Source organism: Hemicordylus capensis, chromosome 3, assembly GCF_027244095.1.
Source record: "Hemicordylus capensis ecotype Gifberg chromosome 3, rHemCap1.1.pri, whole genome shotgun sequence".
NCBI classification, from domain to species: Eukaryota; Metazoa; Chordata; class Lepidosauria; order Squamata; family Cordylidae; genus Hemicordylus; species Hemicordylus capensis.
In genome coordinates, this window is record NC_069659.1 from 242,426,346 (window position 1) to 242,449,080 (window position 22,735).

The 22,735-nt window shown below is 43.5% G+C and overlaps 1 protein-coding gene across 1 annotated transcript in view; it reads left to right on the top strand.

Annotated features, from left to right (window-relative positions):
* Window positions 1-22,735, top strand: part of PTEN (phosphatase and tensin homolog) — an 85,685-nt gene that overhangs the window by 37,496 nt on the left and 25,454 nt on the right. The window contains exons 3-4 of the mRNA XM_053307449.1: window positions 344-388; window positions 15,577-15,620. Coding sequence (XP_053163424.1) covers window positions 344-388; window positions 15,577-15,620 — 89 coding nt within the window. The remainder of the gene's footprint in view (window positions 1-343; window positions 389-15,576; window positions 15,621-22,735) is intronic.

The following is a 22,735-nucleotide window of genomic DNA, read 5'->3' on the forward strand; positions in this document are numbered from 1 at the left end:
ATCAACACTGTTACTTTGATTTTAAAGTTTCAGAGTTCTGATTATGATCCTTGGTATTTGTTTTTTAAATGAACCACCTTGGAACATCATCTGCTAGTGGTGGTGCAATTTGAGGTTCAAAGGTATTTAAAACAGGAATGCTTCTTAGAGCAATAGTTAAACTTGCAGTTATAATTTGACACTTGACCCAGTTCTTAGATCTCTGGAAGAAAGAAAAGAGCACAGTAGAATACCTGTGGAATAAACTTATTTCAAAATTGATACCAAAGTTTAGCTGCATATGCTTGGTCAGCTGCAAAATGGTGAGATCAAATATATGTTCGTATCTTTTTCTTGCTTTCAGGTTTTTGGATTCAAAGCATAAAAACCATTACAAGATATACAATCTGTAAGTATGTTTCTCTTATCTACCTTTAATTTTTATACTTTAACTTTGTTACTCTTTTATTAAGGTAGACTTCAAAGAGATAATTGAGTTTCAAAAATCAGGCAAGTAAACACTGCTAGAACATTTGACAAAGGTGATATTAAAGTGAATGGCTAGCTTGGTACAGATGAATGTTGATCTGATTGAAGTGGCTTGACAAAAAGCCTATCTTAAATAATTTCACAAGACAGGTGTTTTTTTTTTTAATTGCTAACATCTTCATAATGATGCAAAATTGTTAGGCATTGTTTCTTTCTACTTATTTTGGAAATGTGTTTGTAATTCTTGGTATCAAACACCTTAGAACTGATAACTGAGGAAGAAAAATAACAATATGTTAAGTAATTTTTTTTAGGCATTTTTTTGGCCGCTTTAAAAACTACATATGTAAAAGGTATTACTTTTATATGAACCAAGTACCTAATGGCGCAGCAGGGAAGTAACCTGCCTAGAGAGCAGGAGGCTGTTGGGTCAAATCCCCACTGGTGTGTTTCCCAGAATATGGGACACTCTTATATCGGGCAGCAGCGATATAGGAAGATGCTGAAAGGCATCTCACACTGTGTGGGAGATGGCAGTGGTAAATTTCTCCTGTATTCTACCAGAGACAACCACAGGGTTCTGTGGTCGCCAGGAGTTGACACCGACTCAACGGCACAACCTTTCCTTTCCTAATCAACTCTAATGTTCAGAATTGAAAATTTCTTGTTAGTTGCTTGCATTCAGATAGTTGCTTGCATTGAAGTTGCTTGCATTCAGATTTGTACTTGCCTAATCTTGTAACAAGATCATGCATTTTGAAAGTTGATGCATTTTTGAGTTTATTACAATAGAAAAAAGTTGTTTCTGAGAAATTAAGAATTGAATCTCAGCTTACTGCTGTGCTAGATTCTTCCATGAATGCCTCTCACAAGGATTCCTCCCCTGAATAGAAAGAGCTTCCATGAGTACAGGATAAGTCAGAAATGGGATTCCTCCCAATATGATTTGCATGATCGCAAGCTCCAGATCTGGAATAGCAGAGCTTCTGACATGGTAGTTTAGTTGATCCTTGGTGCATATTCTAGTTGTTTATTTAGACCACGCCTGCACAACATACAGCCTGCGGGCCACATCTGGCCCATGAGGCCTTCCTTTCTGGCTCTCCACTCGCTTCCACCCGCTTGTCTGCCAGCTACAGCTCCCAAGCCCTTCTCGGGGCTCGCTTCCTACCGCCCGCCTGCCTCTAGCTCCTGAGCCATCCACAGGGCTTGCTTTCCCTTTTGCAACTACTTCTCTCTCTATTGATCTCCAAGCACCTTGGCTCCTGCTCTGAATGCACCCTCATTTCCAGGAAGCTCCTGCCCCGACAGGAGCAGAGATGCTCGGAGATAAGTAGAGAGAGTAGTAGTCTGCAAGAGGGAAAGCAAGCCACGTGGAGGGCTCTGGAGCTAAAGGCAGCTATAGCTCCCGGAGGGGCAGGCAGGGGGAAGTGAGCCCTGAGGAGGGCTCAGGAGCTAAAGGCAGCTGTAGCTGCTGGAGAGGTGAGCGGGCAGTGAGAGGAGAGCCTCAAAGTGAAAGGGAAAAAACCCTTCTGATTTCTTCCCTCACCCCAGCTAGACTCTCCCCATTCTCAGAAGCAGGACGGAATCCCAGAATAGGTCAATGGACGTCAGCGCTAGTCAACAAATATGTGGAATTTTTAAAGGAAAGGGCAGAACCCCCACACAGGTCAGCCCCATTGACACCTCTCTCCCCCTTGAGACCACGTCCCCGCTTTCATTTGTCTTGCCAAGCCTGCCCAATCCTCTTTTCTTCTTTCTCTCCCACTCATAAAGCTTGAACCTTCTCCCCTCTCCCTCAAAGCCTGCTGCTCCATCTTCTTTCTTTCCTTTCTCTCTTTTCAGTGCTCCTTCCACATGCAAGCCATTTAAAGTTCAGGAAATGTTGCCAATGGTTCTCTCTTCCTCCATCCCTCTTCTCTAGCCTGCCCCATCACCTTTTTCTCTTTATTTCTCTCTCCCTCTCATCAAGCCTGCCCCATTCCCTCTTCTCCTCCCTACCCCCTGCATCTCTCATTTTCCACAATGGTGGGGTTGTTGTGAAGGATCAAAAAGTGTGTGGTGGAGAATCAAAGTGTAAATTTTTAAATAAAAAATTAAGGGGAAAAAACTCTTTTTTTCCTTACCATCCACTTAACATCCCATGTTAAGTGGGATGATTTGACAAAGGTGGAAAGGAAGAGCAATGCAGTTTACATTGTTATGTTTTTTGTACAGTTTGTATTGTATTTATGAGTTTTATTAGAATTCATTTTAATTCAATTTAAATTAAATTAATCTTGGCCTGTCAGAACTTCAAAAGTTAAAATTTAATTAAATTCATTTTAATTATTTTTACTCTAATTTTTAATTAATTACTCTCATCTTAATTAATTAACTGCTGTTGAGTGTTACTTTAATAATCAGCACCCTAAAAATTGAGCTCGGCCTCCACCAAGCCAAGTCATGGTCAGTTTTGGCCCACCAGGGCATTTGAGTTGTACACACCTGATTTAGACCAAGAACTTGACTTCACTACTTTGGCAACACTGACTTCCTTCACCTGAGCTTTTCTTGGAACCAATTACTTAACTTAAATAAAGATAAATATTATATACTAACTTAATGTTGAAAATATCTGTAGCAGTTGATTTTTAAAAGATCATAAAGCTAAAGAAAAACCCAAGAAAAGGCAAAAAAGTCCAAAATTGAATAAAAGAGCAAAAGCAGGTCAATAACAGCAGCGGCTACAAGTTGTGCACTTAAAAATCTTGAAGAATTAGAAGCTCTTCAGTACTTTACTGACATAGGAATTGCGGGCAGCTGAACTTCCCTTGGGAGGCATTCCATAATTCAGGAACTATTACTGTCTCTGATGTCACCCATTTAATCTAATGAGGCAGACCCACTCAGCGGACCATCTCCAAAACACATTTTTAATTTCAAGCAAGTTTGAGAAGAACAGAGGTACTTAAAAACCCAGGTCCCAAGCCGGGAAAGGTCAAAACTAGCACCTGGATTCTGCCCAGGAACACACTGGAAGCCAGTGAAACACATTAATACAGGTATAATATTATCAGCCTTGCATGTCCTAATAAGTAATTGGGTGGTTGTATTTCCAGCTGAGATTTTTAAGCAGACTTCAAGGACAATCTCAAATACGATGCTTTGCAATGATCTAACCTTGAAGCAAAAGAGTATGGATAAACTGTAAGGCAAGCTGTCCCTGTCTTGGGTGGGGGGTGGGGAGGGGGTAGGGTCAGCTGTCACACCAACCCACAGCATTTGTGTGAGACCACTTGCCTTTGGCTTCCTACCATGCCATTTCTAACATATATCTAAGAACCGTATAGGCAAGTCCAGTGACTTATGAACAGACCCCTAATATTCATGAGAATTTTAGGATTGTCTTGTGAGTTTGCTCCAAGATCAGTTGCTGTTTCCACTGTGTAGTGGAAGCACAGCATTGTGCTAATAGTAGCTGCCTTTCTAAGTTGTTTCCCTATCTTCTGGGAATATGTGGAGAAGGAGAAGAAATACAAGAAAAATGACTACTAACTAACCTGTCACTTCATTTGCAAGATTGGTCTTAATACTTGGATTCTACTTCTTGGAAACTGAACTTATCCTCCTTAACACAAGAGGCAAACTTATCTTCCACTTTAGGGGTGTGAAGTCAGGCTGTTCAAATCTGTAACATAGGTAGCAATTCCAGATAGAGGAATAGTACACAAAGTTATACTGATTTAATGAAACTACCAAGTATATTAACCTTTTCTTAAGTGTGTGTGTGTGTATACACACACACACACACGCCCACACGCCCTCTAGGTTCTGAGTTCTGGTCCAAGATGAGTGACCTGGGCTATAATAATACCTGGAAGCCACTTCTATGATGAATAGACCAGTAGCAAATAAGTTCATTTGGATATTAATTTGTACCTGCAGACTTTTCTGTATGGGCATATAAATTGAGTAGGGAGAAAAGAGTAGGTTCTATGTAGGATTGACAATGCATTTTAAATTAAAACTGCAAAACATTTTTAATCTTATTAAGCATTTTTAAATAAGATTAAGATTAATAAGATTAATAGTTCTTATTTGTGCCTCACTAGTGAAGCTTGGAGTGTTAGATATAATGAAATGGTTGGTCTCTGAGTCTTGGAGATAAAGACTGAGCATCAGTCCTTGTACGTGTGTTTTGTGCAGTTGCATCTATGGGATCTGTGCCTGTTCAGAGGCTTATTTGGAAGTGGCTAGAGTTCAACTTCAAGAAATTTGACATGTGCCACACCCCATGGAACAGTGCATGTCTAAATGGGCATGGTCTGCACCTTTTCCACCAGCTAGTTGACTGCTTCAGCAGTAGCATCATGTACTTTCTCTTGGTATTTGCTAAAACTAGGCAAGTTTGGCCTCTCCCCTCTGAAGAATTATTTCATTCTACTTCACTTACTTGCTTCTAATTTTGTATTTCTTTCACACCCTCTCATTCCTGCCACTATTTTTCTGGCCACAGACTTAGGGCATTATGGACCTTGTCTTAAAAAATAAAAGATAAGCAGGGGTAATCGCCTTACCACCTACTGTCATGAATTCTGCCTTCTGTATCTTGGCAAAGAGGATGAAATTGAATCCTGTTTTCTCCTCTCACTGCTTTTTCAAGCAGGCAAGATGCAATCGATTTACCAGACTTTGTACCACTTCGTGGGGGGAAAGTGTTTCGTACCTCAGATTTCTTGGCCCAAACTCCAAGCATACACACCAAATTGCTTTATTTGGTTTTGGCCCCATCTACTGCTGCTCTCCTACTTTCAGGCCAAATTGCAGCAACTCTTATGTTAATTTTGGGAGATGGGAGCATTTAGATCTCCAGCTCTACTCAACTATGACAGCCTTGACCTCAGAATTAAATCTGGTCACATTCTGTTTCAGCAGCCTTCAGTTTCAATTCGGCTCCCAGGTTCCATGCTGGTTATCCAAACACCAGCAACTTTTGAACCCTTAGTTTCAAAAAAAATCTGCAAAAAAGCACTGATACAAGCAGTCCTTCTCTAGCCAACCGTAAGAAGAAACACAAAAATAGACTCTTCCCACTTATAAACTTCCTTCTGAATAACATGGATCTGCACTTATCCTCAGCAAATTCTTCATCCAGAATTGCCTGAAGATACTAAGCAGTTATTCGTGGTTCAGGTATGCTAGTCAGCAGTCCCCTCAGTTGGGCTTCCTGGACCAGCCCAACTGCAGCAAACTGTTCTCAATATACTTTGATCCCTGGGATCAAAGTAGAAAGTGCATGTTCTCTCTCCTGTGATGGATCCTCGTGATCCTGTTGTGACTGAGAGACTTCCAGACAGCTGTCTCAATCCTCCCTAGCCCAGTTCTCACTTGTGTTCCCCCACCCACCCCAGACCTCCTCACCATCCTTCTGAACCTGCTTCAGTTTGTCAGCATTCTTAGAATGCAGTGCCTAGAACTGGACACAGTATTCCAAGCAAAGTCTGACCAGTATAGAACAGAGTGTGAAAGATTACTTAGTGATCTAGACACTCTGCCTCTGTTAATGCAGCCCAATATTGCATTAGCTTTTTAGGAGCTGCATCACACTGCTTGCTCGTGTTCAATTTATGATCTAAGACACCTAGATGCTTTTAATAAGTGTTGCTGCCAAGCCAGATCTCCCCCAGCTTAAACTTGTGCACTTTATTTTTCATACCTAAGTGCAAGACTTCACATCTAGCTCAGTTGAACCCCATATTGTTTTTGCCCATTGTTGGCCTGTCAAAATTGCTTTGGATCTTGGTTCTGTGTTCTAGGGCGCTGGATCCCTCCTCCCCCTACTGGGTAAAATCTAAAAAATTGATGAACAATTGCCTTCAGTCTTAACATAGCTTAGATAGGTTTTCCCCCTCAAGCAGTATTAGTCTGGATCCTGCTCTCTGTTTTTAATATCAGGACATGAGAATATTGGAAGTGTCTGGGGCAACCTTCTGAGGTTGGGTGTTCAATTGATATCCAGGAAAGGGGGAGGTGGTTATTTTAAAATCATTATTTAATAGTTTGATTGGAGAAGTCTACTCTGTCGGGCAGAGAGTAGGAAATTCTTGGTCTGTGTCTATGGAGGGGATTGATAGTAGCTTCTTAGTTTCGAAGGAGCTTCTGCTTGGAGTTCATGCCCCCTTCCTAATTGGGACCAGTAGCAAGAGTAGCCAGTAGTAAGAGGTAACATCTTGCCAGCAGTAGGGCAAAGGAGGCTGGGACAGTATCTTGGTGGTGTGTGGAAGGCCAGGAGAGGGAACAGAACCCAAGTTTTGATGGCCATCTGTTGCACCAATTCTGGTTTAAGTAAACCTAAATTAAAATAAACCTTGGTTCTGCTTAATGTGTGAGATAGGGATGGGCCCGGACTGGTCCGGATGCCATTGAAAAGGCCTCCGGACCGGTCCGGACCTGGGTGGTTCGGTCCAGGGGTGGGGGGTAGCTTTAAGAGCGGTGGGAGGGTTTACTTACCCCTCCCGCCGCTTTCCCGCTCTGGCACCGTAATTGTAGGAGTAATTGGGGCGGCAGGATACCTCCCTGCTGCCCCTTCCCTGATCTTGCTCTACAAAAACTCCCAGTAATCCTTTGCGTGCGCGCACGTCAGTGACGTGAAGCGCGCGCACGATGTGTGCGCACGCAAAGGATTACTGGGAGTTTTTGTAGAGCAAGATTGGGGAAGGGGTGGCAGGGAGGTATCCTGCCACCCCAATTACTCATTACATTACAGCGCCAGAGCAGGAAAGCGGCGGGAGGGGTAAGTAAACCCTCCCGCCGCTCTTAAAGCTACCCCCCACCCCAGTGCCGGACCGCAGTGTGGCGGTTCCGTGCACACCCCTAGTGTGAGAAACTTTGGTTCTGCTTAAACTTGCAGAAGATTACAGGGTAGTTGAATCCCCCTATTACTATCGCTTAACATTTTGACAATTTGGTAATCTTGTTCAGGAAAGCATTGTTGATGTCTTCTGCTTAACCAGCTTGTCTGTAATAAACTTGGGGGATGCTGTGCGTTTTTTTCTTGTTTTTTACCTAGGCACTTTTGACAGGGCTCCCACACTTAGCTTCATGTATTTATCTGGAAGTATATACATTGTGTTACGTATAATTTAGCTCCCCCTTTTCTAACATCAGTTGATTTCATGTAGTATTACTCAAATGAGATAACATCCAATAAGGTTACATTACGTTATTTGACATACAAATTAACTAACATATCATCATCATCATCATCGATACTATTTCCTTAAAGTTGATGAGTTCATTCAGATTGATTATGTTTAGGTGTTAAACCCATTAGATAAAAAGACTATTGTTTTCAGCTGGGTTCCGGGATTGAGTTTAAGGACTAATTGCAAGATCCCTTTCTGGGACATCATTTGTGTCTTTCTGTGGTAGAGAGCAAAAAAATACAGACAAAACCCATTGCCAACATCTCATTGACTACAGACTGAGCTAGACTTGCTTAAACAAATTTATTGAATTCAATTTATATACCACCCTTCCTAAAGTGACTTGGGAAGCTTACATTAAAATTAAAAACACATCATAAAACAATTTTTTTAAAAAAACAAAAAACTTAAAATTAGATTAAAATTAAAACTAAGTTTTAAAAATTTATTTAACATATTTCTATACGGTCCAAAAATACTTCTCTGGGCGGTTTACAATTAAAATCATTTAAACACTGAAATCAATTATACATTTAAAATCATTTACATTAAAGTCATTTAAAAAACCAACATTAAAAGTATTAAAACTATAAATCTAATTAAAAGCCTGGGTAAATAAGTATGTCTTTAGTGCCTTTTTAAAAGTTGCCAGAGATGGGGAGGCTCTTATTGCAACAGGGAGTGCATTCTAATGCCCAGGGGCAGCAATGGAGAAGGCCCATCCCCAAGTAGCCACCAAATGAGCTGGTAGAAACCGCAGATGAACTTCTCCAGACCATCTTAATGGGCGATGGGGCTCATGGTGAAGACATTCTCTTAAATACCCAGAGCCTACGCTGTTTAGGGCTTTATAGGTAATAATACCCAAGGACCCTGTTAGGGGAGAACCAGCATGGCTTCTGCAGAGGTAAATCTTGCCTCGCAAACCTTTTGGAGTTCTTTGAAAATGTCAACAATTGTGTGGATATAGGTGATCAAGTTGACACAGAATAACTGGACTACGAAAAACTTAATGGAGGAGAGGTCCATCAACAGCTACTAGTCTGAGCGCTACAGGCCATCTCCAGCTTCAGAGGTAGGATGCCTCTGAATACCAGTTGCAGGGGAGTAACAGCAGGAGAGTGGGCATGCCCTGAGCTAGTGCCTGTAGGCTTCCAACAGCATCAGATGGGCCACTATGAGAGACAGAATGCTGGACTAGATGGGCCTTGGGCCTGATCCATCAGGGCTGTTCTTAGGTTCTTATGTTAAATCAGCACCTTGTATTTTCCCCGGAAATGTCTCATCAGCCAGTGTAACTCTTTCTACACAGGAGTAATATGGTCTCTCCGGGATGACCCAGGGACCAACCTGGCTCCCACATTCTGTATCAACTGCAGTTTCCGAACTACATACAAAAGTAACCCCACATAGAGCTCATTGCAATAGTCCAGCCTGGAGGTTACCAGCATATGTACCACCATTCTGAGGTTGTTCATTTCAAAAAACGAACGCAGCTAGTGTATCAGCTGAAGCTGATAGAAAGCACCTCTGGCAACCCTGTCAGTCTGGGACACCAGGAAGATGTTCGGATCCAGAAGCACCCTCAGACTGCATACCTGTTCCTTCTGGGGAGCGTGACCCTGTCCAGAATCGGCAGATCAAAATCATCACCTGAAATCAGAGGCACATTAAAACTGAGCTGACCCAGGATTTAAAACAGAAGCTGAATTAAAATACCCACCCACGTTTGCACACCCACGAAGAATTCTGAACCAGACAGCCTGGCCCCCTTTGGTGGCAACCCCACTGGTGGTGGGCCCACTGCCACAGGCAGCGTTCCAATAAGAGGCCCAGAGCTGTGGAGATTGCACCAGGAACTGCTGAGTCACTCACCCCAGCCTCAGTCCTGCACACACTCCACACAGATGTTCCACAGAGGCAGCAGACCACAGTTCAACAGGGGAAGCAAGGAGCAGGCAGGTGACCGTAGAAGGAGCCAACAGTGTGCACAGACACGGTCTCTCAACTCGGGCAACACTGAATGGGAAGCGGATGGGTTCTTCCTTTCCTCTACTGGGCTTCTAGTAAAATATTAAATTAAAATATTATATTAAACGCCAGACTAAAAAGATGGGTCTTTAAGGCTCTCCTGAAGGCCTCCAAGGAAGATAATCCTGTTATGTTCACAGAGATCATGTTTCGCAACCCAGGGGCAACAACTTAGAAGGCCTGATCCCAGGTCACCACCAGATTAACTGCCTTGAGTTCTGTTTAAGGTGAATAAACTGGAAGATTGACTCGGTTAAAACATTACCTTGCTACTTGCATGCATTCTATACCTGTAAGGCTCTTGAGACAACACACCTTTCTATTGGATTTATTTCTTCTGAACAAGCTATATTCTTCAAATACTGTATTCCAGTCATGAAGCTTATCCCACCAAGGCGGGGTAACATAATTGGTGCACATTGGTCGTGTTCTGAGTCTCACCGCAAAAGTTCTGTTATCTAGAACTTGGCAGTTTTACAAAATCCTCAAGGTGTTTTTCTCCCTGGTCAGGGACAGGGTGCTGCAGATAGCCATAAATCACATAGCCACATAGCCATCAACGAACAAGGCAATTCAGGATCTCATTGCATCTCTTCTGCTCTTCTCCAGGTCTTGCCCACAAAGTTCTTCCTCTGCGAAACAAATACACAGGTCTGAGAATATTCTTGCAGACACTCTTAAAATGACATGTTTTAATCAACTTCAAATGGATGTTTAGATATCAAATTCTATGAGCCATCTATGAGTGGCTCTTTCTTTGAGCTTCTTGACCTGTTCATGATGCAGTACATTGCACAATGCCAGTCATTTTCAGCAGAGTGAGAGTTACAACTCCACTCCCTAAGGGGTTCCTTCCTCCAGAATTAGGATGGCAGTCTGTTGTCTTTCCTTCTTTCTTTCTCTTACTGTGGGTGCTTTGTAAATTCCTCCCTGACTGTGCGGACTGTATCTTATTTGGGAACTATGGTTGATAACTCTTTTCTCCCTCTTATGGGACCATTATATCCATCTCTCTCTCCAGTCCTTCTCCTCCTATTCAGGGGTGGATGTAAGAGTATGTCCATACTCTCCAGGAAGAGCCTGCTTTAACTGCTCTCACTGCAGTCCTACAATGGGTGATTCTTGAATCCAGAAAGCTGCTGTTCGCTTTTCATAGATTCCCTTTCAAAATGCTTCTTTAAAAGATTTCCTACTTAAACCCTCTTAATGCTGAAAATAGTACTGGCTTAAGACTTGCCAGTGGCCATTGCAAAACTTACATCAAAATTATTCATGAGCCTGGCTCTATGTGCCCTCACTCTTTTGCTGTAACCTTGATCTGATGAGTTGTTGAGCTTGTAGTCCTGCAAATCAACTCGTGTTTTCTCCCTACTTTACCATGAGAGAGTTGACCTTCAGTAGAAACATCTGGTTAGAGAACATATCTATGTTGCCTGTGGCACAAGATGTATTGCTCCCAATATCCTTTTTCTTGACAGCACACTTTCTCCATTTGCTCAATGTCTGCCATGCTCTTTGTTTACTGGACTGCTTCGTTGCTGTGCTCCTCGTGTCCCACAAGAGCTTGAGAGTCTCACCTCATTGCCTTGCAAGGCGGATTTCTTAAGTCAAATTGTCATACCAGTAGGCATCTTAACAAGTCCAGGCCTATGACAACATCTACAGTGTTTTGCAAAGGTGTTGCGGTTTCTGATCATTAAGTAGCACATAGTGGTTTCAGCTATTCACCTTGTGCATCACAATGCACAAATGTTCACTGGTGCGCTGATGTGCTTTTGGTAGAACTATCCTGCAGTCCTTTTTCAACCAACAGTGTACTTTCCTTCCAGGTGTTAGTTTGCTAGTCTGCTATAGGTGTGACAATACAGAGGCCAAGAAAAAGAATGGGTTTCTTACCTGCATATGATGTTCTTCAAGTGTATTTGTATTTCTTAGTCATACTCTGTATTTGTTAGTCACACCCATTCCTTCTCCGCACTGCAGTGACTATTTCCTGTTTTGCCTTGTTGGCGCCCACTGTGACAGTCGAATGAGTCTTGGGGAGTAAGAGCAGGACATGTCCATTTTTTTGTGTGCTATTGCTGCACAGGAGCATGGCTCATACAGAAATTCCTGGAGCTGAGCTCTAGCTCCAGTGGGATCTGCACCTGTGCAGAGCTTCATAGGTGTGACTGCACAGTTGGCCGTTTGAACATCAGTTACAGTTAAGCCGCCTGACCTTATCATGATAATAGACTGATAGTGAGACTTAACTGGTCTAAATTATTGTCACTTTCCCTTTTTCTATTGGGCCTGTTGCCTTGGATGGGGATTCAGTCATTATTTCTTTTTTCTGTTTGTCTGTCACACTTAGCCCTACAGAGTACATGCAGATGATTGATTCTCCTATGAGATTCATTTGATTTAATTATTTAACACACTTGTATACTGCCTAAAATTTACATCTCTAGGCGGTTAATACAAATTAAAACAGAATTTAAAATGTTAAAACTATTAATTTTTTTTAAAAAAAATAACTGTGTTAAAACTATTTAAAACAATCTAATTAAAAGCCTGGGAGAACAAATGTGTTTTAAATTGCCAGAGATGGGGAGGCTCTTATTTCAGCAGGGAGCACATTCCAAAGACTTGTGGCAGCAATGGAGAAGGCCTGAGTAGCCACCAAATGAGTTGGTGGCAACTGTGGACGAACCTCTCCAGATGATCTCAGTGGGTGGCAAGACTCTGCAAAGAATATTCTCTCTTAAATACCCAGGGCCTAGGCTGTTTAAGGGCTTTATAGGTTATCGCCAGCACCTTGTATTTTGCCCTGAAACCTATCAGAAGCCAGTCCTCTTTCAAAACAGGAGTAATAGGGTATCTCCAAGATGACCGAGAGACCAACCTGGCTGCCCCATTCTGGACCAACTGCAGTTTCCGGACTACGTACAAAGGCAGCCCCACATAGAGCGCATTGCAGTAGTCAAGTCTGGAGGTTACCAGCATGTGTAACACTGTTTTGAGGTTGTTGATCTCAAGAAACTGGCACCGCTGGCTTATCAGCCAAAGCTAATAGAGAGCACACCTAGCCACTGCCTCAATCTGGGAAAGGCATGGATGCAGTAGCACTCCCAGATTGTATATCTGTTCCTTTTGGGGAAGTGTTCCCCATTGAGACCTGGCTGATGAAAATTGTCAGGAGACAATTTTCAGAACTCAATTTTCTGAGTTCTTACCCCACACAATAAGTACCTCCATCTTATCTGGATTCAGTCTCAGTTTATCTCTCAACCAACCTATCATTTTTTCAAGGCCAGCATGTAGGGACATTATGCCTTCTGATGATGATGTTGACATGGAGAAATAGATTTGGGTGTTGTCAGCATACTGATAACATCCTGCACTAAATCTCCTGATGATCTCTCCCAGCAGTTTCATGTAGACGTTAAACAACATTGGAGTCTTTATGGAGCCCTGAGAGACATCATATGCAAGTTCAGATTTTGAAGAGCAAGACACGCAATCTGGAATCTGCCCAAGAGGCAGGAGTGGAACACTGCAGAGTAGTGTCCCCCAACCACTGTTCCCTCTAAGGTGTGTACTCATGTGCTTGCTCACAAGTTTTCTGATGTCTGCTCAGTTAATTTTAGATCCCGCTCAGGTTGAATCACTTAGACCCCACTCTGAATGCAGGTGCACACACACTGCCTTGATTCTGCTGCCCAGAACAAAACTAATTCCACACAGAGATGAAAAAAAATAGAGGGACCACTGCCCCCAACCCCCTAAGATACTCCAGAAGGATTCAATGGTCGATGGTTCTGAAAGCCACTGAGAGATCCAAAATGACGTCTTACTCCTTCTGTCAATTTCCAATTGGAGATGATCCTTCAGGCCGACCAAGTCAATCTCCATCCCATAGCCCACCTGAAAGAAATGGGTCTAGAGATAATCAGTTTCCTTCAAGATTGCCTGAAGCTGAGAGGCTACCACCCTCTTGATTACCTTGCCCAACCACGGAAGGTTGGAAATGGGCCTATAGTTGCTTAACTCTGAGGTTAACTCTGAGATCCAGAGTTAAGCAAGTCAGAGAGATTCATGTAGGAGAGGAAGCAGTCTGTTCTTCACATGGGAGGAATGTACTTGATTACATAGCCTATCGCTTTCTAAAGGATCGCCTGGCTGCCCCGCCCCAAAGAGGGGACAATGTTTAAGGGAAGGGTTACAGTACATTTTCACAATCTCTTCCTCATTGGTCAGGCATCAATTAGTTGCCTTTATTTGAACTTAATAATGTTGAATTTACACAATTGCATTGTTTGCCAAGGGATGCATTGATCTGTTTATTCTTACTTTTTCTGGTCAATGCATTATATTTTTCATATGTTTATGCATGCCCAGGTGCAAAAACTGAGCATTGATTATGGAAAAATCAAGAGCTGGCAATTGTGAGATAAGTGGATATGAAATATGGAGATTAGGATTAGCATGGTGAAGTTGGCAATATGGAATACAACAAGATGGCTGGCTTCATTGTGGCCTTTTTGGGAAATTGCATAGTCTAGATGTGTATTGAAGACAGTTCCAATCTGTCTGTATTTCTACACTGGATTGCCTTTCATTAATAGTATGATGTCCTGTGTCTAAACATGGCTTTTGGCTCTATTTTTAGTCTACATCTCAAATTGTGATGGCAGTTGTGTTTGGTTTTTTGTTTGCCATCAGTCTGCTGAAAACTATGTGGATTCAAACTGCTTATTTAAACCGGCTCTGAATCGTGGAAGCAGTTTGGAGGAACATTGCATTGTATGCATATACTAGTCATCTTGCTTCTGTTAGTTGGAGAAGAGTGTTGGTCACATAGGAAGTAGAAATACTCCTCTTTTTTTTTTTCTTTTTTTTTTGGACATCTTTCTTGCAGGCTAGCATACAGTGGTATTGAAAAATTCCAAATAAACCATTTCTCCAAATTGAGTTGCTAGTCCCAATTTAGAAAAAGTTCAGTATCTTCTACCAGATTTGTATGCATTCACTTTCTTGATGTGAGTTTACTTTACCATTAATTATTTGATAATTTATTGAACAGGTGGTGTATAACTTGGGAAATTTGCTCCATTCAACATCAAACTCAGGAGATTTTATTATATCCCACTACCATTCTCCTTTGTTGAGCTCAGACTGGTATGATGGGGATTTCCCTTTTATCTTTGCAATCATTATCTACCCTGTGTGATATAATGGTCTGAGAACAAGCCCAAGAACACCCAATAAGCTTCATGGTCAAATGAGGATGTGGAGATTGGACTTCTAAATCAATATCTGACACTAGGTGTTACACTCCAGTTCTACCCCCTCTCCCGGAATTACTATTTGTAAGACACACTCCTATGCATCAGAGTTAGTTAGTTGGTATAGTGTCGATGAAATACATGTGATGACACTCAAAGCAAATCTCCTTTCTTGACCTTCCAACAAAATTCTGTAAAAGAAGCATACATTTGGATGTCAAAATGTCTCTATCAGTTATATTTATTATATATTATATAACATTATATTTATTATAATTATGTTTATTATAATTATATAACATTGCGTATGATATTAGATATTATAATTATATAACATAGCGTATGAGCAAGCTTTTATGCATAGACACTGCTTAAGTAGAGACGATGTTACGTTTTTAAACACTACTGTATTTGTGTTTGGAAACAGAATCATTCACATTTCTCTATATGCCTGGCAGAACATCTGAGACATCTAGTTATTCAAATATTAAGCTAACAGAAATGTTGTTTGCATATGTTCTCATTATGGGTGTGGTATTAAGATGTAAAATGCATTCGAATATGTCTCCTTAGTAGGCAGTTTTGTTGAATTGGAGTTTAATGATTTCTAACTTTTCTTTCAGATGTGCTGAAAGACATTACGACACTGCCAAATTTAACTGCAGAGGTATGTTTGTGCTGTCACATTCAATTGTATTCCCAGTAAACTCTCAATCTTATTATAAACTAAGAATCAAAACAGAATTATTGGAAATGCTTAGAGAGAGACTAGTGTTCTAGAAAACTACAGATTTCATTTTAATTTCTTATTAAGAGGTAAGAATTTCTCAACAAGAGAACTTGTGTGGTTTGTTTTCCATGTGCTTCCTCTTCTCCGATGTGGCACACCAATCCCCAGCTGTTTTAAATTAACCGTTCTGTGTAACTCAATACTGCTTAGGAACAGCCTTCTACTTCGGAAAAAGGCCAGAAAATACTAGAAACACAGTAAAATATTGACTCTTTCGCTGTCTATAAATGCTTTGTCTTCAAAAACAAAGCAACCCTCCTTAAAATTGACACGCTAGACCAGTGTTCTTCACTGCAAGGCCTGGGAGTGAGTTGCAGCGCCTATCAACCCTGTTTGGCTCCCTAACTAATTATTTATTACTTTCCCACTCACTGGGAAAAGCACAGCACTGTGCAGTGGTCAGTGCAATGGGAAATGGCTTCCACAATAAAGCTTAAGTAATTTATTACGGTCAATGACCAGTCAACATACACACCAAAATATAAATTAGCATAAAACAAAACAAAATCAATCTTCCACAGTGAACACTTTTTGTTTCCAGTTGAAAAATGGTGAAGTTCACTGAGCTAGTCAGTTAATTTAAAATCGTTCTTTGACGTGGTCTCTGTCTTTTACACCAATGGGCTATGTGCCTGCGCAGAGACCTTGTCAGAATCTAACAAGCTCTGTTCTCCTGCTTTGGGCAGGAACCCTACCCCCAGCCGCTATATGCGGCTGCACCACTCCTCATCCCCTCAGTCTTTCGTCATTCGCACTTGAATCAACATCATGGAGTTTGCAGGTCGGCAATGAGTAGGATTGTGTCTATCCCCTTGTCTTTTCCTGCTTTCGTCTCTCTTTTTACTTTACTTTCTTCACGTAGTAGCGTTTTTCCTCTTGGCGTTTTAATTTTTGCGGTCTTTTTCTCCTTGGGAGCTCCGATCCTGGATGAGACGGAGTTTGGTGGCCAGCTGGCCTTCGGTGTTTATGCCGGGGATCACAAACGTCAAAAAGTGTGTTCGCTGTGGATTGAAGATCCCTTCCCCCGATACTCATACCGAGTGTTTTCTTTGTTTGGGGGAATCCCACGTTGTCGAGACCTGTCTTCACTGTCAAAGGTTCACGAAGCAGGCTCACAAGAATAGGGCTTCTTGCTTGCGCGTAGCCCTGTGGGATCTAGCTCTCCATTCATCTGAGATATCACTGAAGCGGTCAATTAAAATGGCCTCATCAGTTCCACCGGACTTCCCTGAATCCGCTCCAGTGGACGTTGATATGCCAGCCTCAATACCGGGATCAATGCCTCCTGTTGTTGTTCCCTCGACGGCGTCAAGCACTTCGGTGCACTCAGAGGACTTGCCTCGGAGCCCTCTGCTAGCAGGTCCTGATTCTTCTACGAACCCCTCGGTATCAAAACCGAAGAAAAAGAAGCCTAAGCTGCCTCAGGATTTGCCAGCGGGGAAACACTTTCCTCCGATTCCAAAGACAGAGTGTGGCAGCGCCTGCATCGGTAGGCCTGGTAGCCAAGAAGCCCAGATTGGACTCTCTGTTGGCGGGGGAATCGAGGGAACCCGAGCAGGTGCAACCACATCAAACACAGTCAATAGCGGCGGACGAGCCTGGCTATGTTTCGTCGGAGAGGAGGCCTATTCGCCCGAACAACCTGCTCCAGATGCGTCATGGTTGCTTCAATGTTGATCACTGCCCCATAGGTGTCAAGAGCGTCTTTCACCTAGAGATTGCGGCTCCTGTTGGGGCTCCGAAGATCAATCCTTGGGTTACAAACTGGATCAGGATTGTGACTGCCGTGATTCTTTATACACGGATCAGTACCATGGTCCGGAGCATCGTTCTCCTTTGGATGAGGTGACGTCTTTGTTCAGCATTTGGCACCGGGACTTCGGATCGTATAATCAATATCATATAGATTATCATTTGGACTACTCAGACTATGGGGGCCTCAATATGGCCCTCGCTTCTCGGAGGATCAGGCATATAAGAACCCTGGATCTGGTCAGGATTACCACGTGCCCCCTCTCACGCTGAAGGAAGGTTGCTCTCGCGTTCCCCACATCGTTTCCCCGGGATCTTCTGGAGTGGCACAACTTGCCTTTGGTGGTTCTTTATATGCATCAAGTCTCGCTCCCTACCCAGGTGATACCAATGGAGCTCCCCTCCTCAATACCGACGGATAAGGTGAACAATCCGGAATCTCCTACGGTCTTAGGAGCAGTAGCACAGGTCTCTTCGGTGCCACTTGAGTCAGATGACAGCGATTCTAGCTTCCCTGAATTGGAAGATGTGTTCAGGGGCTCTTCTCCACTGGATATACAATTGGATTCTAAACCTGTTTCTCTATCGGAAGATATCAAACTGTACTCCGCGTACGTAGTGGGAATGGCCTCAGCCTTGGGTGTGAGCCTTGGTGCGCAACAGAAAGGGGAATTGGACCCTTTGTTTAGCCTAATTGATGCAGAGGCCAAGATACCGGCTGCTTTGCCTCTTAATTCGGCATTGTTGGGGGTCATGAAAGGTCACTGGGAAAAAACCAGTGAACCTGTTGTAGCCTAACAGGCGCTTGGAGAACTTCTGTAGGGTGCAGTTGCAGGATGATATCGCTTTCCTATGGAATCATCCCACCCCTAACTCTATCGTCGTGGAGGCATCCCTACAGAAGACTAGGGGCCACAGCCAGTTGACTCAAGGCTACAGAGGGCCGGAAGTTGGTCTTATTTGGGAAGAGGCTCTATTCATCCTCAGCGCTTCACTTGTGAGTAGCTAATTATCAGGCCTATAATGTCAGATATAATCACTTCCTGTGGGAGAAAGTGGCACCCTTTCTGGGCCTACTGCCCCATGATAAACATGATCCTGCCAAGGCATTCCTGCAAGAAGCTATCCAGGTTACCAAGCAGGAATTATACTCTGCCAGACACTTGGTGGAGTGCGTGGCTAAAGTCATGGCCATGCCTGTGGCACTCAGGCAACATGGTTGGCTGCGTTCCTCTGGACTGACTTACGAGGTACGCGCTAGGGTGGAAGATCTCTCCTTTGAGGGTCCCAGCCTATTCGCTGAACAGACTGATGATACACTTGAGAAAGTCCAGAAGCTGCGGAACACGGCGAGGTCCATGTCCTGTTTCTTTCCAGCTAAAAAACAAAAATTTACCAGATGGGCACCTTTATCAGCAAAGGGTTTCTCCACAACAGCGATCCTCTTCAGATTAGCCATTTCGTGACAAATTCCAGTCCTGATACAAATTGAACTCTCAACCTAGCAAACAGGCTTTCCAAAAGCAGCGGCTGGGCCCCTTTCCAAAGAAGCAATGACTGGGGAAGTTTCCGGACTCGCCTGGCCCCATTTGCAGGGAAATGAGATGAGGTGACCACGGACCAGTGGGTACTTACAATCATACGTTTAGGCTATGCTCTAGAGTTCTGCAGGATGCCAGCTGTGTCCGGAATCGTTATGACTCCATATACTCCGGAATTGAACCAGGAGGTCTCTGCTTTACTATCCAAAGACGCGATAGAACTGGCTTTCAGTCTGGTGAGTCCAGGGTTCTACTCTCGGTACCTCATCGTGCCGAAAGCGGACGGAGGTCAGTGTCCTATTTTAGATCTCAGGGCTCTGAACCGACACATAATATGTAAACTATTCCAAAAGCTGTCGGTACTGACCATCATGACCATCCTAGGAAAGGACACATGGATGGTGTCACTAGACCTAAAAGACACATATTATCATGTGCCTATTCGCCCCCAACATCAGCGCTTCCTACTCCTCCAGATAGGGGGGACCCCCTACCAGTTCAAGGCCCTGCTGTTTGGGCTCACAGCGTCTCCCAGGATTTTTACAAAGTGTCTGGCCCCAGTGGTGGCCTTTCTACAGAAACATGGTCTGCACGTACTACCATACTTGGACGATTGACTGGTCCTGGCAAACACCAGGCCAATGTTTCTGGATGCCCCCGAGATGGTCATAGACACCCTGCAGGGCTTGGGTTTCCAGATCAACTTCACAAAATCCCAACTGGAACCGATGCACAGAATTCAATTCATTGGATTGATATTCAACATGACCTCGGAGATGGTTTTTCTGCCAGAGGCACGCGTTTGTACCCTATCAAGACTAGCTGCAGCGTTCCTGGCTGGAGGTCCCCAGACTATGCATTTGGTGCAATGCTTGCTGAGACACATGGCAGCTACCAGTTAGGTGCTCCCTCTGGCTTGCCTTTGGATGCTGGTTATCCAACGCTGATTCTTAGATGTATTTGATCGCCTTCGGGATCCACCCCATCTGGAACAGACACCTCCACAGTGGGTTTGGGAAACTTTGGCCTGGTGGGTCGAGAGCCGTTATCTGACCATGGGCGCTCTCTTCAGGACTCCCAGGTCTCATTGGGTGATTACCACTGATGCGTTGGAGCTCAGTTGGGGTACACACCTGGACAGGTTTCATCTGCTCAGACATTGGTCCCCCAGGGAACGGACTCGACACATCAACTACTTGGAGTTGCTGGCCATTTTCAGCGCATTCAAGGGGTTCCTACCAATGATTGTGGGTTCTTCTGTGACATTCCAAACGGACAATATGACGGCGAAGGCCTATGACAACAGACAGGGCAGCACATCTTCAAGGAGTCTTTTTGTTCCTGTCAGTGGACCTGTGGCAATGGACAATATGACGGCGAAGGCCTATGACAACAGACAGGGCAGCACATCTTCAAGGAGTCTTTTTGTTCCTGTCAGTGGACCTGTGGCACTAGTGTGTGACACATGCAGTGTCGCCTCAAGCGGAGTACATTCAAGGGACCAGGAACGTCCAGGCAGATGCATTGAGCTGGATGGTGTCCGTCTCGCACGAGTGGACTTTGGACTGGGATGTTCTCACAAACATTTTCACGAAGTGGGGTGTCCCGGTTCTGGACCTACTTGCATCCAGAGACAATGCTCAGTGTGCTTTCTATTGCTCCAGAGTGGGGGAGGGCGAGGACTTGTTGGGAGATGCCTTCGTCCGGTCTTGGGTGATGAGCAAACTGAGGCTGGAGTGGGCCACGGCCATCCTGATATGCCTTGGTTTCCAGCTCTGAGGATACTGGCGGTGAACTGGTTATGCCTTCCTGTTCGACCATACCTGCTGTCACAGGAGAACGGTCGAGTGTTACACCATTTGGGACCTTCACCCTGATGGCTTGGAAGATCTTGCGGACTTCACCCCCAAGATTAAGGGACATTTTGGTTGTGGCCAGGAAACAGTCCACTAGAAAAGCCTATGATCATAAGATGCTTTGGGTCTTTTGCTAGTCTACATGGGTTTGATGTTTGTAACACCTCTGTATAAGATGTTTGTAATTATTTGCTTTCACTTAAAGAATCTGGTCTCAAGCTGTCATCCCTTTAAGTGCATTTAGCTGCCATCGTGGCACATTCCCCGGCAACCCGGGCTTCTTGGTTTAAGGACACGATCGTTAAAAATTTTTTTAAAGGTCTTTCCCATGTTTTTCCTGATGACTCTGTGGTGTTGGCCGGATTGATGAGGCCCCCATTTGAGCTTTTGGCTTCCATTGAACCCCGACTCCTTACGTGGAAGTTCACTTTTCTTGTGGCAATCGCCTCCGCCAGGAGGGTGAGTGAGTTACAGGCACTAAGAGTTGATCCACCATATCTACAATTTCACAAAGACAAGGTGGTACTTAGGCCAGATGTACAATTCCTCCCTAAGGTGGTGTCAATGTTCCATCGTTCTACATCACTAACTCTGCCTGTATTTTTCCAGGAACCATTCTCTGATGCGGAACATTGGTTGCATCGCCTGCACGTTAGGATGGCACTGTCCTACGTCCAGAGATCTGCGGAGTGGAGGAAGATTCCTTCTCTATTCGTTGTTTACGATGGGCCTTGTAAAGGTCTCCAAGTTCCTGCTCAATTTATGTCCAGGTGGATAGGTTCGACGATTGAGCTTAGTTATAAATTGGCCCATAAGCAGTTACCTGCTACTGTTAAGGCCCACTCAGTAAGGTCCATGGTGGCCTCTGTTGCTGTTGATCTTGCGGTCCCATTGGACACTATTTGTCAGGCTGGGCTTCGCCCCATCCATCCATCGTCCATTATGTTATTGATGCCAGGGCAAGAAATGATGCTGTGTTTGGCAGGAGTGTCTTGCAATCTATTTTCAGTTAATATATTTTCTATGAATAAAATGGTCTGGCAGATTATATGTTGTCTTTGTTTCTTTCCTTCTCCTTGATTGCTAGCTTATTTTGTGCCCATTGTTGTAAAAGACAGAGACCACATCGAAGAGCAGGTTACTCATTTGTAACTTTGGTTCTTCTAGTGGTCACCTGTACTTTTACATGCCCTCCCATCCTCCCCGTGGGGTCTCCTGAAAGTGGACTTGGTGACTGAGGGGATGAGGAGTGGCGCAGGCGCATATTGCTGCTGGGGGCGGGGTTCCTGCCCAAAGCAGGAGAATAGAGCTGGTTATAGACAGATTAAGTGCCTGGCAAGTCACAATAAATGACTGGTGAACTGTATCTGGTATAGTGAATCATAAATTGTGCAAGCCTCTGCTAGTTTATTGGTTACATAATGCTATAGCTTTATAAAACATGTGATTTTAAATATCTACATGTTGGTATTATATATAGTAGTCATGAACAGAAAAGTTCTCATGGCAGTTTACATAGAGAAAAGAATAAGAAGATGATTTCCTGTTTCCAAAGGGATCACAATAGAATAACACACACAAGGTAGACACTACTACAAATATTTATATACTCCTTTTCAACAAAAGTTCTCAAAACAGTTAGCATATTTTCTGATAGAAAGGCCACATCAGTGTATAAGCCATACCATTGAAAAACAGCTGAATTTTTAAAAATCGCATCGATGTAAATGCCGCAGCTAAAGCACCAACTACCCCCACCTTTCCATTTCCCATTGATAGCCCTTTGCACTCCATATGGGGGCATTTTGGCCCCTTGCTCTCCCCCCCAAAGGTGTTTGCTCTG